We start from the raw sequence: 13,124 nt of genomic DNA, 5'->3' as shown, positions 1-13,124 counted from the left end.
TGCCATTTCGAATCGTTTAAATTCGCCCGGGAGATATTCGTCGCGTTTGGGAGAAACTCAAGGTTTTTCAAGGTTATCTCGTTCAAAGAGCCCCGAACCGAGGAATAAAAAATGTACGATTTGCGGTGAATATCATGTAGAAAAATATTGTAAATTCAAGAACGCAAAATGTTTTAATTGTCACAAGGTAGGGCATTTGAAGAAATTGTGTAGGAATAACAAGGTTAATCCGATTTTTGAACAATCCCAGAATAATAGTTTTTCATACATTAATCCGTTTAGGGCTAATGTGGTAATTAACGAAGTGAAATGTGCTGCTATGATTGATTCAGGGGCAAGCATGTCGGTCATGCCGGATTTTATTTTCAATCGTTATTTTAGAAATGTAACATTGTCACCAGATAAACGTACTTTATCAGGATACGATGGCAAACCACTTAATCTTGTAGGTAGTGCCTGTTTTACCGTAGAATACAATAATCTTAAAAATAATTTATTATTTACTGTTGTGGTTAATGGCACGGAATTGATAGTGGGTAGGGATTTTATGGAGATTTTTAATCTGAAGATAGTTCCAGTGATGAATAATTTGGTTTCATCAATCAAGGACAAAATCTGTTTTATTGAAAATTGTGAACATGTAAATTTTCAAGCAGTTGTGGTAGCCACCGCAGCGGATAGCGAATTACAGCTAGTATTTAGGTTTTTGCGGCAGGGCTGGCCCAAACGAGTAAATCATGATAGCAGTATATGGAAATATTGGCTAAAAAGGAACGAACTTTCTATCGTAGGAGATTGTTTGTTTTGGCAACACAGAATAGTTATACCTTTTTCTCTCCAAAAGCAAGTGTTAGATTCATTACACAGGTCACATCTTGGTATTGTTAAAATGAAGGGAATAGCTAGAGCATATTTTTGGTGGACAGCTCTGAACAAAGACTTGGAGAAAGTCGTTCAATCATGTTCAGATTGTGCGTTGTCAAAACAGTCAGCACCAAAAAGTCAATTGGCGGTTTGGCCAAATCCAGGTAAAGCTTGGAGTAGGGTACACATAGATTACTGTGGGCCTTTTGCGGGGAAGATGTTCCTCGTGGTGTGTGACTCATTCTCGAAATGGTTGGACTGTATTGAAGTACAGAAGGCAGATTCAACTCATACGATTTTGGAATTGAGGAAAATTTTTTCTAATTTTGGCAACCCTGAGTTAATTGTGTCTGACAATGGCTCAGTTTTTACAAGTGAGGAATTTAGAGGGTTCTTAAAGGAGAACAATATTAAACTTATGACTTCTCCTGTGAAACACCCCCAGTCAAACGGATTGGCGGAAAACGCTGTTAAAACTTCGAAAACGTTCCTCAAGAAACTGTTAGTAAACGGTAAATTCCCACTAAATTTTAATGTCAAGTTATTAAATTTTTTAATGGACTATAGAAATTCTTTGCATTGCTCGACAGGTATTGAACCAGCGGTACTGTTATTAGGAAGGAGGCTGCGTTCTACTTTCGACAATTTAATTCCAGTGAAAAATGGTGATGAGTTTTCGGAAAAAGTCAAGCAAGCAAACGTTAACATTTCTAAAGCTCAATCTGATCAGGTTAAGTTTTACAAAGGGTTTAAAAACAGGGTTTTTAAAGTTGGACAAAAGTGTTTAACAAAAGATTATCGTCAGGATAATAAAGTAGTTTGGGCTAAGGGAGTAGTCTCTAGAAAGCTAGGTAAAAAAGTTTATATTATTAAGATAGGGAACACAGATGTGACATGGAAGAGGCATGTCGATCAAATGAGGGAAATGTCAGAGAGCTGGAAGGAAGATGGCAATAGTGCACAGCATCCCGCGTCTGAAATTTCGAGGAATGAGCCTCATGAGTTAGAGACTTCAACCTTATTGCGTGGATTCACTGGTTTTCCTCCTGATTTCAGGTTGGCGGCAGAGGAAGTGGTGTCGGAGCAGACACAGGCCCGGCAACAGAGACCATGGTCGGGGAGATTGCGGCCAAGACGCGAGTCACCCACATCTTCCAGAGGAAACGGGGCAACTTGACCCAGGCACCGCGGTTGTTAGTCTTAGGATTATTTGTTAGCAAATGTAATAACTTCAATTGTTGTAATAACTGCATAGCGCAGCTCTGTGAGAAATCTCTGTGGATCTCTGCACAATTGATTTAATCGTGTTTTGGGCTTAATATTTTAAATTTCTAAGTTGTCTATCTTTTAAAATCATTGTTAAAACCAAATGTAATATAAAATGAATATCTATGTTGTGTATTTATTTTTCGGAATAACTTTTTGAGTAAAACCTCAAATTGTAATATTTAAATATTGAAGACAATATTAGTGATTTCTAAACGAAAATCTGAAACAGAAAAATCAGAAAAGGAAACGGTCACATCTGGGACTCGAACCCAGGACCCTTGTCTTTCGGGGACAGTGCTCTACCGACTGAGCTAATGGGACCCTATTCCCCTCGGTCACTTTTAACTGTATCAAACTTCGAATAAGAACCACCAACATTGTCTTCATTTTTTCACCGCACATTTTTATTGGCAACTATCTTTTATGTATGATCGCAAGATTCAACCCGAACTAAATGCAATCCAGACAGCGTCTTTTTAGATAAACCTATCTAATTTTTTATTTTTAATGTGCGACATCTGTTGACTTTGTGCGACATCTGTTGACTCGAGTCCCAGATGTGACCGTTTCCTTTTCTGATTTTTCTGTTTCAGATTTTCGTTTAGAAATCACTAATATTGTCTTCAATATTTAAATCTATGTTGTGATTTATATATGTAAAATATTTATGTTGGTTTGTAAGTGGCTTCAGAGTTGAAGGAGGGAAGGTGTAGTGTTTGGTGTTTGCGCTCGGGTAGCTTCGGGTTCTACCGAAGATAACCGAACGCTACTAAAGGCCTTGGATGACATCGTCGGGTGGCGGGAAGCCATTCTGTCGCTAGGCGGCCTTCAGGCAACTTGTTACTTGTATTGTCAGTTTATTATATTCCAATTAAACAACCTCCGTATATCAGTATCTACGACTATTAATAATATATATTACCAGATCCCTATCCTCGTTATAATACTGGAGATTAAGGGCCCAGTATTATATCCTGTAAACATCAATACGTTACATTAACACACTTCAAGCGGGCGAAAATAGGGTCCCATTCGACAAAATGGATTTTGTTTTTGGATTTTGCTTTGCTTGAAAATAATATGGATATTTTAATGATTTTTACTTTACATAGTAGTAACCACACCCTAACTAAAAAATAAATTAAAGCCTAATTACTAATTCAACTCCATAAACTAAAGTTAAAGTCAGTTTTGGGACATTTATTGATATTTTATGTATAAAAAAATGTACATATTATGAAAAAAAAAAATGGTTTTCACTTTCGCACAAATCATTATAAAAAAGAACTGTTTCCGCATCTCCAGTGCCATTAGTGCAAGGATTTATTGGTTCCAAGATTAACTCAACACAATGACAATTAAACACACCTTTAAAAAGTGACAGGTGTCATTAAAAGCGATGAAAAAAAACCATAAACTTTACCCACCTAACCTATTTAACCTACTTTCTGTTTCATCACTTTTCAAGACTTTATATCACCTTTTAAAGTTGTGCTGAATTGTCATTTTTATGAGTTATCTGGTCATCGGTTTTTACTATCCATTTTACAGATTTAGGTTTAGTATAGTTTCCTTTTGATTAAATATTCTTCCACACAAGAGACAATGTTCACATTGTTTATACAGATACATATTTATAGTTTGGACTCTTACACAAAGATTGGTATTCAATATTCATATAGAATTATCGGACAGCAACGCCTTTCCCGCCATTCTAGTAGGACCGGCGTAAAAGATACAACTATCCATCCCGCTAGAAGTGTGTTAATAACGGTGACCGGGTGTCTCATCAAAATGACAATTCAACACACCTACAAAACGTTATATAAAGTCATGAAAAGTGATGAAACAAAAACTAGGTTAAATAGGTTACATAGGTAACTATTAAAACTAGTTTTTGTTTCATCACTTTTAATGACTCATCACTATTTAAAGGTATGTTGAATTTTCATTTTGATGAAATATCATGGAACCGTTAATAGTATAACCATGTATAAATCAGAAATTTCATTTTGTGAAGCAATAAAACTCTCCAATGGTGAGCTTATGCAATATGAAATTTGTACCAGTTTTTCAGCCTGAAATTTCAACCAATGCAACTTCTTTCAGCTCGCAATGTGAGATATGGAGTTTGAAATATACAAACAACTGTCAAAAAAATAAGACAAGACACCTTATTGTTTTTTTCATAGATAATAGAAATGACAAAGGGCCATGAACTATTATTAGAATGAAACCGCACATACAAAAGTGTTGTGAACAATGTTCACCCATATTACTTCAAATTACATCTACACACAGCAGTGCCCCGCTCTTGTTTCTACCTACACGACAAGCGCATAACTTGGCTTTTCCGCTTTGATAGTCTTAGCAGATCGGTCGTAGCTCGGCGACAGTGTCATATCCCGCTGTTTATTCATAAATTTTTTAATTACTCATCCCCAGACGAAGTCAGATAGCATAGCCGGTAGACGATAAGTGTTAGAAATTAAATCAGTTTACTAACCTAAATCCATATTGAGTAGCAACCTGTTGTCTCTCAGCTGCAGGGCGAGGAAGTCTCCCTGGGAGCCGCGGGAGTACAGCATTACTCCGGAAGCCACAGAGGTCTTGAACCTCATGCGGATTGACTCCCGGGAGGCAGAGATTGGCTCTCGGGTCAAATCCCATTGCACCAGGGATGTCCCGTTCATGTATAAAGTATCAGCAACTAGAAAAATAAATAGGTAATGTTATCATGTACATCATTAACCCTTGTGTGCCAGCTAAATGGCCGAGCGATCCATAATGTGCCGGCTGACACTATTTTCGTAATAACCTACTTTTTTTGCAAAATGATATTCTTGTAAATTAAACTATCTAACCAGATAATGTGTTTATATATTTATAAAAATATTATGTATTTATTTATACTCGGAGAAATGTTTTTAACTCTCTTAATGTTTTATAAAATATTATATAATGAAGAAATACGAAAATGTAGTTGAATTTTATCATATTTTCCTGCAAAATAGCGTTCTTCACAATAAAAATAAGTCATATAAGGTTTTCCTGTTAATTAATACAGTGCTATGAATTTTGAAAATGAAAAATTATGATACTTTACATGCAATTTCCAACGGAATTTTTCATAGATAATAAATCAATGTTTGCAAGTGACGAAACGACAAGCTAGAATAATATAAAGACACAATATTTCCTTGCTCAGCAAATAAAATATATTATAGTATGCTAGGAGCATTTAATGTTCAAAATAACATTAAATCGAGGCAAGTGCAGTGAGCTACTGGCAAATCTATCATATTTTCATACTTACTAACACATGTTTGACTAGCGTTTTACATATTTTCTTACTTACTAACACACGTTTGACTGATGCTTTACATCTTTTCATATTTACTAACACATGTTTGACTAGCGTTTTACATATTTTCTTACTTACTAACACGTACCTGACTGATGCTTTACATCCTTTCATACTTACTAACACATGTTTGACTAGCGTTTTACATATTTTCTTACTTACTAACACACGTTTGACTGATGCTTTACATCTTTTCATACTTACTAACACATGTTTGACTAGCGTTTTACATATTTTCTTACTTACTAACACGTACCTGACTGATGCTTTACATCCTTTCATACTTACTAACACATGTTTGACTAGCGTTTTACATATTTTCTTACTTACTAACACACGTTTGACTGATGCTTTACATCTTTTCATACTTACTAACACATGTTTGACTAGCGTTTTACATATTTTCTTACTTACTAACACGTACCTGACTGATGCTTTACATCCTTTCATACCTACTAACACATGTTTGACTGGCGTTTTACATATTTTCTTACTTACTAACACACGTTTGACTGATGCTTTACATCTTTTCATACATACTAAGAGGGGTTTGACTGATGTTTTACATTTTTAAATACTTACTAACACGCATTTGACCGATGTTTTACACTTGATCTTACTTTGTATCTGGGACATCGTCGATACTTTCTGCCTTCAGTTTTAGATTAAGTATATAAATACAGTGTAAAATACTTACTATAATCACAACCATAGATCTCCATGCGTAGTGAGATGCGATCACGCCACCGAGTAGGGTTGATTCGAATCCACTGCGCTATGATAGGCACTTCAAACTCATTCCTTCTTATGTGGTCCCCATCACTATTTCCCTTGAACATCTGCCACATGACAAATAAACATATTAATAAATAAATAATTAACTCTATTAATAAATTTCTGATATTCTAGTAGATTTGTTGCGAGAAATAACTGACAAAGTACATTATTTTTGACCCGTATTTTAAGATGCCATTTTTTTAAATTATTTAATCAGGTGATATTATGTACCCAACAAATTCTGCAAAAATATCTTTAAATACAAGTATGGTCGATAGTGACTTTTCCAACAATTCAAAGATATAAGGGTATTATTTAATGCAATTCTTATTAGACAGAAATTTTATAGAATATCAATAAAATATGTGAAAAATGTAATAAGCAATAATTTTTTAATGAAGTACTAGTACATATTGAATTATTTGGCGGGTTAGGAATAAGCCGACGTAGCTTAGTGGTCTAGAGCGCCTGACCGACAATAAGAAGGGTGCGGGTTCAATTCCTGTTGGCGGCATTTATTTTTACTCGGGAGATATTTTCAATTTGTATGGGTATTTCAGGAGAATAATTATTATATATTTATTTACATAATAATAATATGTACATTTTTAGAAAAGTTAGAAAGCAAAAGAAAGCTATCAAGCAAATTAGTTCCTCTACCCGGGTAATTAGTACAGCTAAAATCGTGTTGGTTAATGAGGATGCATTTCAGGGTGGTTATAGGAGAATCAGATTTCTAAATTCCTCATCAACACCAAGTTTACCACACCAATTTTTACCCTTCTTCCAAATTATTTTTACAGCCTCCACGGACTGCGCACCCCTTGTGGCAATTTTCGGGTGTTATGGCGTATTGCGCTTTCTCCCCTTTAGCCAAAGTTCCATTCAGTAAGTGTCGATCATCATGGCAGACGTCTGATCATAATGCATCAGACCATCAGTCCATCATCAGGGTAGATTTTTTTTTTTATTTTTTATATTAACTCCACACAGGAGGCCCTGAAGAAAATAATTTCCCTCAGGGCCTATGTCATCTTTGGGGATGCTGTGTGGAGGGTCTTTTTGTGGAGAGGAAGGAGTGAACATGGGTCTTGAAGAGTCCCAAGTTGTAGGAGGGAGGAAACACAGAGGCCGGCAGTTCGTTCCACAGCCGAGCTGTTGAACCTAAGAACGAATCGTAGAAGCGACCCGTTCTCATGTGACAAATGTCAACCGTGTACAAATGTTGGGCGCGCGTTTGGCGTGTATCCCGACTACGCACCGGTGCCGAAGGGATCAATGACGCTAGTTCCTCAGAGCATCTTCCATTGTAATACCGATAGAACAAGGACAGCATACCTACCTGACGCCTGTGCTCTAAAGATTGCAGTCCGTTTGTTAAGATTGTGGAATCTATCAAACGGACCGCCCGTTTCTGCACAGAGTTAAGGGTTTTTTTCAGGTATTTTGGGGCTCCGGACCAGAGATGGCTGCCAAATTCGACAGTAGGACGCACTTGCGATTTGTACAGGGTCAGCAGTTGTGTACTATTAAAGTATCTGCGGGCCCTGTACAGTACGCCCATCTTCTGAGAGGCCAACTTTACTCTGGCTTCGATGGAGCCCCGTACCTGCATTATCATCAGACGTCTGCCGTGATGATGGACCCTACAAGGTTGTCTGAAACGTTGACTAAAAGACAAGGATAATACTTTTGACTGTAAGAATCTCAATCGAATCTAATCTAGTGTTGTTTCTCAGTACCTCTTCCTCCCCGGCCCGGGTGGTATAGGTCCTCCAACCCTCCCCATCGTCCGAGTACTGCAGCATGTACTCCGACACGTGGTTGGGTGGCATCCTGCGGCCTCGCGTGGCCACAGCCCGCAGTTCATACCTGGCGCCCAGGTTGGCTGTGATGAACTGGTCCAGCGTGTTGGAGGACGGGTTCCATGCGTTGGGTCCTACGCGCATGCCAGCCCCGGGTTAGTAAGTGTTAGGTTAGTTGTGGCAGGCAATCTCAATCATAGTACAGGTGGGAATCTAATAATTCAGTTGGAATAATGTATACTTACATGAAGGAATCGCACCCATACATGGGGAATATAGTGAGACAGAAGGAAGTGATAAATGGAAGGAGAAGGGAGAGAGGGTTTCCGGGGGTGAAGTGCGCTAACTTCGGTAGGTGGTTCTACATGATTGTAGAAGTAAAAAAAATAAATAACTTTAACGAAATAAATAACTAAAGAAAATGCTGTTTATTTTCCCATAGAAGAATATTTATTTTCCCATACAAACAATTCCACTATTTAACCTAAAAACTACCTTAAAATATTGGAATTTCTAAAAAGTTTTTTTAGAAATTATTTTTTACTTCTGAAATCACCCGCGAGGTTAACGCACTTTACCCCCGGACACACTGTACATAGGTATTGATGTCTTGCAAGAGTAATTATTTTGAGAAGATTAGAATTATATCTGAATTTACTATGGGTAGGTACTAATAATTATTGAATAAGTTATTCATAAATTTCATATAGGTTAGTTTAGTGTAGGAGTTTAAAAAAAAAAGATAATAATATACATTTTTAGTATAAAGCAAATTCACTTGTAAAATACAATTAAAAAATTGAAAAAATACTACATATTGTAATGAACTAAAAATTGGAAACAAAACAATTTGCGGCACACTCTGTTCTCATATATTTTTTTTTGGTTCCATGATAACTCAACACACCTTTAAAAGGTGCTATAAATTCATCAGAAGCAATGAAAAAACTAACCTATAAACCTAACCTAAGTAACCTGTATAACCTAGATTTTGTTTCATCACTTTCCAAGACTTATGTACGGTTACCATTTTTTTAATTCCCAAGACCAACGTTATAATGCACTTGCTGTTTAGATATTACTAATTTTATTTACTTTTTATTCAATTCCTCAACATTTTGCAAATGTACCGTTCATCATTGTTCGTGTAACGTCTTCAATTCAATTTCCTGTGTCCTGCTTAGGGGGGGGGGGGGGGGCAGTACATACTTTAAATCATAGCAATGTTATGTCATTATGCAACAATCAACTAATCGACTACCGCCGTACGTTCGTACATGTTACCGACGTTTTGTAAACAAGTCGGTGACGCCAGTCTCTCACAACTAGCCGGTCAAAGTTGTTACCATTCAGGTCGTGGAGACTTTAAACATAGAGGAGCAATACTAAATATGTTAGTTTCATTGTCACTTGTGTAAAATATTTTGTAATAATGCATATGCTTTAGATCACAGGTTCTCAAATCTAGTGCCCCCCATATTTTTTATCTTACCCTTTCACATTACCATCTGTTGCATATCTTAAAAACAGTTATTGCAAATATAATCTTTAAACTTGCATTATTGGTAGGAACAAGATAAGCTTGCAACCACTTGTTTACCTCATGTGAGTAACCGAATTCGTACTGAGTAACTTAGAACAATGCAGGGTTGTAAAAATCGCATTGTTTATCAAAAACTTGTTAGAATTTGATTCCCACAAATACGGCACAAACTGAAGGTGGATGGTCTGATACAGTTTTCCATACAAACTTTGAAGAACCAATGAGGTGATAGAAAAGATATAATTTCATTATTAGCCTTTTACTTAATTTAAAAACTAACTATGTAACAAAGCGGCGAATACCTACTTTTGTCATAAAAATTGTTTTGTTAGAAGGAAGTAAAACAAACTACTATTATTTAATTTTGGATTTTTATGGATAGAATTTATCTGCTGTTGCCCCTCAAGATTTCTTTAATGCCCCCCTAATTTTTTTTGATCCTTCTACTGCCCCCCTGAAAGCCTCCAGCGCCCACAAGGGGGCGTTATCGCCCACTTTGAGAAAGACTGCTTTATATCAATCAAGGAACAAAACAGTAAGAAAAAAATTACAGCTACAACAGTAAAGTTGTGAATGAGGTTATTAAAGCTAGTTTTGGCGATTCTAGAGATGGTGGTGACGTGGGTCTTGTGATTTCAGTAGCGATGTGTACGGACTGTGCGCAAACATCAGTATCAGATACATGCGTAATCCTGCGGAAGGGTCTAAGAAAATTGAAAAATAATTTTTGGAACATCATATTTCAGAAAACCTTCATAAAAAAATACAATCTTATCTCTAGTGTAGTAAAAGTCAGTGCGAATGCATGGAAAAATCTGTGCAACTTGTTAATTTATGCGAATATATAAGAATTGGAAAATATGTTACATAATTGATAAAATAATACCTACATAATTATGCTTAAATTCACCCACCATTTATTATCTTAGAGCTATTCGGTGGCAATACATCAAAGCAATCATAATTGTGAGGTGATAAATAACCAAGATATGTGCGAATCTCAATTTAAAAATACATAATAAATAAATGCAAACTAAAGTCAACATGCAAATCATTTTAAACATATTACGTACTATAACATAAACAAAAGTAACGCTAATATTGTTAAAATAGTAGTAAAGATAATAAAGCAAATTTTTTTAATATTAGAACAGCAATGTTTTCAAAAAGATTACATTTTACTAGTATGTAGTTCTAAAATTTTATATTTTTTAAATGGTCATGATTCGATAAAATAATGCTCGAATCAGAAAGCAATTTACATTATTCTGTAGTTATGTTATTTCATTATTGTCGAGCAGGAGATAAAACATCCTTCACCGTGCGTAGTTGTTGAAAATTAGTATTAATTGAGGAAAAAATGTTAAAGTGATTGTGAAATGTCAAATCCATTCATAGGTTAGGTTAGGACCGAATTCAGTCAAAGTCGGACCAAATCCAGCCAAGGTTAGGTAGAGTCATCAGCCACGGAGGTCGGGTTACCTTGGTGTCGCCACCAGGCTCCTTATAGTCTGCGTAATCCAGGCCGTTATATCCGTAGCTGACGCCAAACTCGGCAACAAACTCGGCAGAGTGGGGGCGGCCCTGCGTGGCAATGCGCGTGATGTTCATCACGGAGCCCAGGTCTATTATCAGCTGTTGGCCAAAATCATTCTCCGACGCCGTCCATGCGTTACCCCCTTCACGGACAACCAACCAATTACATACAATTGAATCATTTCAAAACTCCTCACAATTTCAAACATTTGAATAAAGAATACCAAATAATTGTTTCGTGTTGGTGGATTCCAAACATATTTTTAAAAAAAGAATACCAAATAATTTTTATTTCATTTTAATGAGTTTCAAACATTTAAAAAAAAAAAAACAAATAATTGTTTCATGTTGGTGAATTTCAAATATAAAAAGAATGCTAAATAATTGTTTTGTCAGTGAAGGCATTATAAGTCAGATTATTATGTATAGTAATTTATGTGGTCACTTTTAATCGTTAAATCATGAATCATTGACTCATTGAAAATTGATAAGCTCATTGATAGTTAAAATACACCTTCTTCATTCAAGATTGAAAGGTGAATTAAGCCGTAAAATTTATTAAAAAAATTCTACAGATTATATTCATTTCTGTATAAATTAATAACAAGAATGACCTAATCTTTTTGAATATCGAGAGACTTTATTTTTGAATAACATTTTATGACCTTTGAAAGTGTTAAATGTGATTTAAGATTTTCACGGCCAAAAGTATTTTTGTTATTTTTTTTGGGGTGTTATGCCGTGTTGCGCTAACTCCTTCTTTAGCCAACGTTTTGGTAACACATCTGCCCGGATAATGGACTTCAATAACACATCTGCCCGGATGATGGACACTGCAATGCTGTCCGAAACATTGGCTAAAGAAGGAGTTAGCGCAACACGGCATAACACCCCAAAAATAAATAACAAAAATTTGAAAGTGTTAATTATAATTATAAATGGTAGAGGGGTAATCTTTTCTTATTCAGAAGAAATAAAAACAGATTTTTCCTATTTATGAAAAATACTGTAATAATAGTACTACAATTAAAGTACATAATAGTGTCTGTAAAGCGAGAAATCTAAATGTAGCGTACTGTTAGATCTCTTCTTAAATATGAAGGCACTTGATGATTGGGAGTTTATAATTAACTGTGACGTGAACTGTAACTGATTATATAAAGGTGGTTAGAAACTTAAACCAATAGTGTATGGTGAAAAACAATATTACTTGAGCAATACGAGAAGAATTCTACAGTAAGTGATTATTTAAAATTTCATTTGAAAAAATAACCAATATTATTACCACGTTCCGATGGTTTTGGTCCGCTGTACTGTGCGAGAGGCAATTGCACACGTGGTATTTGAATGTGTAATAATGTGTCACTCTGACGATACTAGAGATGTGGCAATTGTTTTTGTTTTTGTAATGATTTGGGCTTGGTGAAAATATAATAATTTGTAATTTTATAAAATTGAAACCTAGTTTATACTTAAAAAATTGAACCCTAATGACTCAACAATGACTTTGTTTACGATTTATTAAGTTGCATTAGAAATAATACTTGGTTTTCGGATAGAAATTTTATAGCTTGGATATGCTGAGTTAGTATGTAGAAAATTTCATTAAAGTATTCCATTATTTTCGAAGATATAGCGATTTAAAACAAATTTAAGAAATTCGCGCGGGACCTTTATTTTCGCCCGTTTTCAGCGGTCTGCTGGCGAAAAAAATAACCCGATCAAAGTGTGTTAACAACACATTCAGTTATATGTGAAAAAAGTATCGTTATTTTAGAATATTACACATTTAAGCATGTATGTAGCGGTTTTTTTCCATTTCCCCAGCCATGGTTTTTTTGAAGAGGTCCCTTCGAAAACGATAGAGGTTTCACTACGTCAATTAGTTAAATCCACACACTCTCTACCAACATCTGTTGAGCGGTATTGAAACTACAATTAATTAATCATCAACACTACCCCGAAT

The 13,124-nt window shown here is 35.6% G+C and overlaps 1 protein-coding gene and 1 non-coding gene across 3 annotated transcripts in view; both read right to left on the bottom strand.

Annotated features, from left to right (window-relative positions):
- Nrx-IV (neurexin-4) overlaps positions 1-13,124 on the bottom strand; it is a 52,380-nt gene that overhangs the window by 35,700 nt on the left and 3,556 nt on the right. The window contains exons 3-5 of one of the 2 annotated variants that reach the window (XM_089632622.1): positions 11,105-11,301; positions 6,195-6,336; positions 4,640-4,843 (exon numbers count right to left, since the gene is read on the bottom strand). In XM_089632622.1, the coding sequence (XP_089488748.1) occupies positions 4,640-4,843; positions 6,195-6,336; positions 11,105-11,301 (543 nt within the window). Of the gene's footprint in view, positions 1-4,639; positions 4,844-6,194; positions 6,337-8,016; positions 8,214-11,104; positions 11,302-13,124 lie in introns of both variants that reach the window. The other variant, XM_089632623.1, reaches the window with a different exon arrangement.
- TRNAS-CGA (transfer RNA serine (anticodon CGA)) lies at positions 2,382-2,454 on the bottom strand. The gene has a single exon. It is a non-coding gene; the product is annotated as a tRNA-Ser (tRNA).

The sequence above is a fragment of the Hesperophylax consimilis genome, chromosome 6, assembly GCF_061612785.1.
Source record: "Hesperophylax consimilis isolate HC1 chromosome 6, BYU_Hcon_1.0, whole genome shotgun sequence".
Taxonomy (NCBI): domain Eukaryota; kingdom Metazoa; phylum Arthropoda; class Insecta; order Trichoptera; family Limnephilidae; genus Hesperophylax; species Hesperophylax consimilis.
The sequence above is the reverse complement of the archived record's forward strand: the minus strand, read 5'-3'. Positions and strand labels throughout refer to the sequence as shown.